The 286-nt window shown below is 46.5% G+C and overlaps 1 protein-coding gene across 1 annotated transcript; it reads left to right on the forward strand.

The window, feature by feature from the left end:
• Positions 1–18: 18 nt before the first annotated feature.
• Positions 19–285, forward strand: TM35_001311010 (uncharacterized protein; the record flags this gene model as incomplete). Its single annotated transcript, XM_029031850.1, has 1 exon — positions 19–285. A coding segment is annotated over one exon (267 nt), but the record flags the coding sequence as incomplete, so codon positions are not given.
• Between the last annotated feature and the right edge of the window lies 1 nt (position 286).

Genomic DNA, 286 nt, shown 5'->3' on the forward strand with positions numbered 1-286 from the left:
ACTTCTGCAGAGACCATCTTGAACAGTGCCCATAATGTGCGGCCAGGTGATATTATGTGTGTTGGGTGTCCTCCACCAACAATGACTCGTCATTTCACTGTTCATTCTGTTTCTTCTGCAAATATTCTTGCTTCTGCTTCTTCTTCCGGTTATTCTAGTACTGCTGGCATGCAGTTTGTGAAGGAGACGGATCTCACCGAGGAGGAGAAACTGTACGGTAAGTGTGTCTCTCTTGTGATATGCTGCGGGAGTTGTTTGAAGTGGGCTGTGTGGATAGTGCCACAAA

Source organism: Trypanosoma theileri (genome assembly GCF_002087225.1).
Source record: "Trypanosoma theileri isolate Edinburgh chromosome Unknown TM35_Tth_131_V1, whole genome shotgun sequence".
Taxonomy (NCBI): Eukaryota; Euglenozoa; class Kinetoplastea; order Trypanosomatida; family Trypanosomatidae; genus Trypanosoma; species Trypanosoma theileri.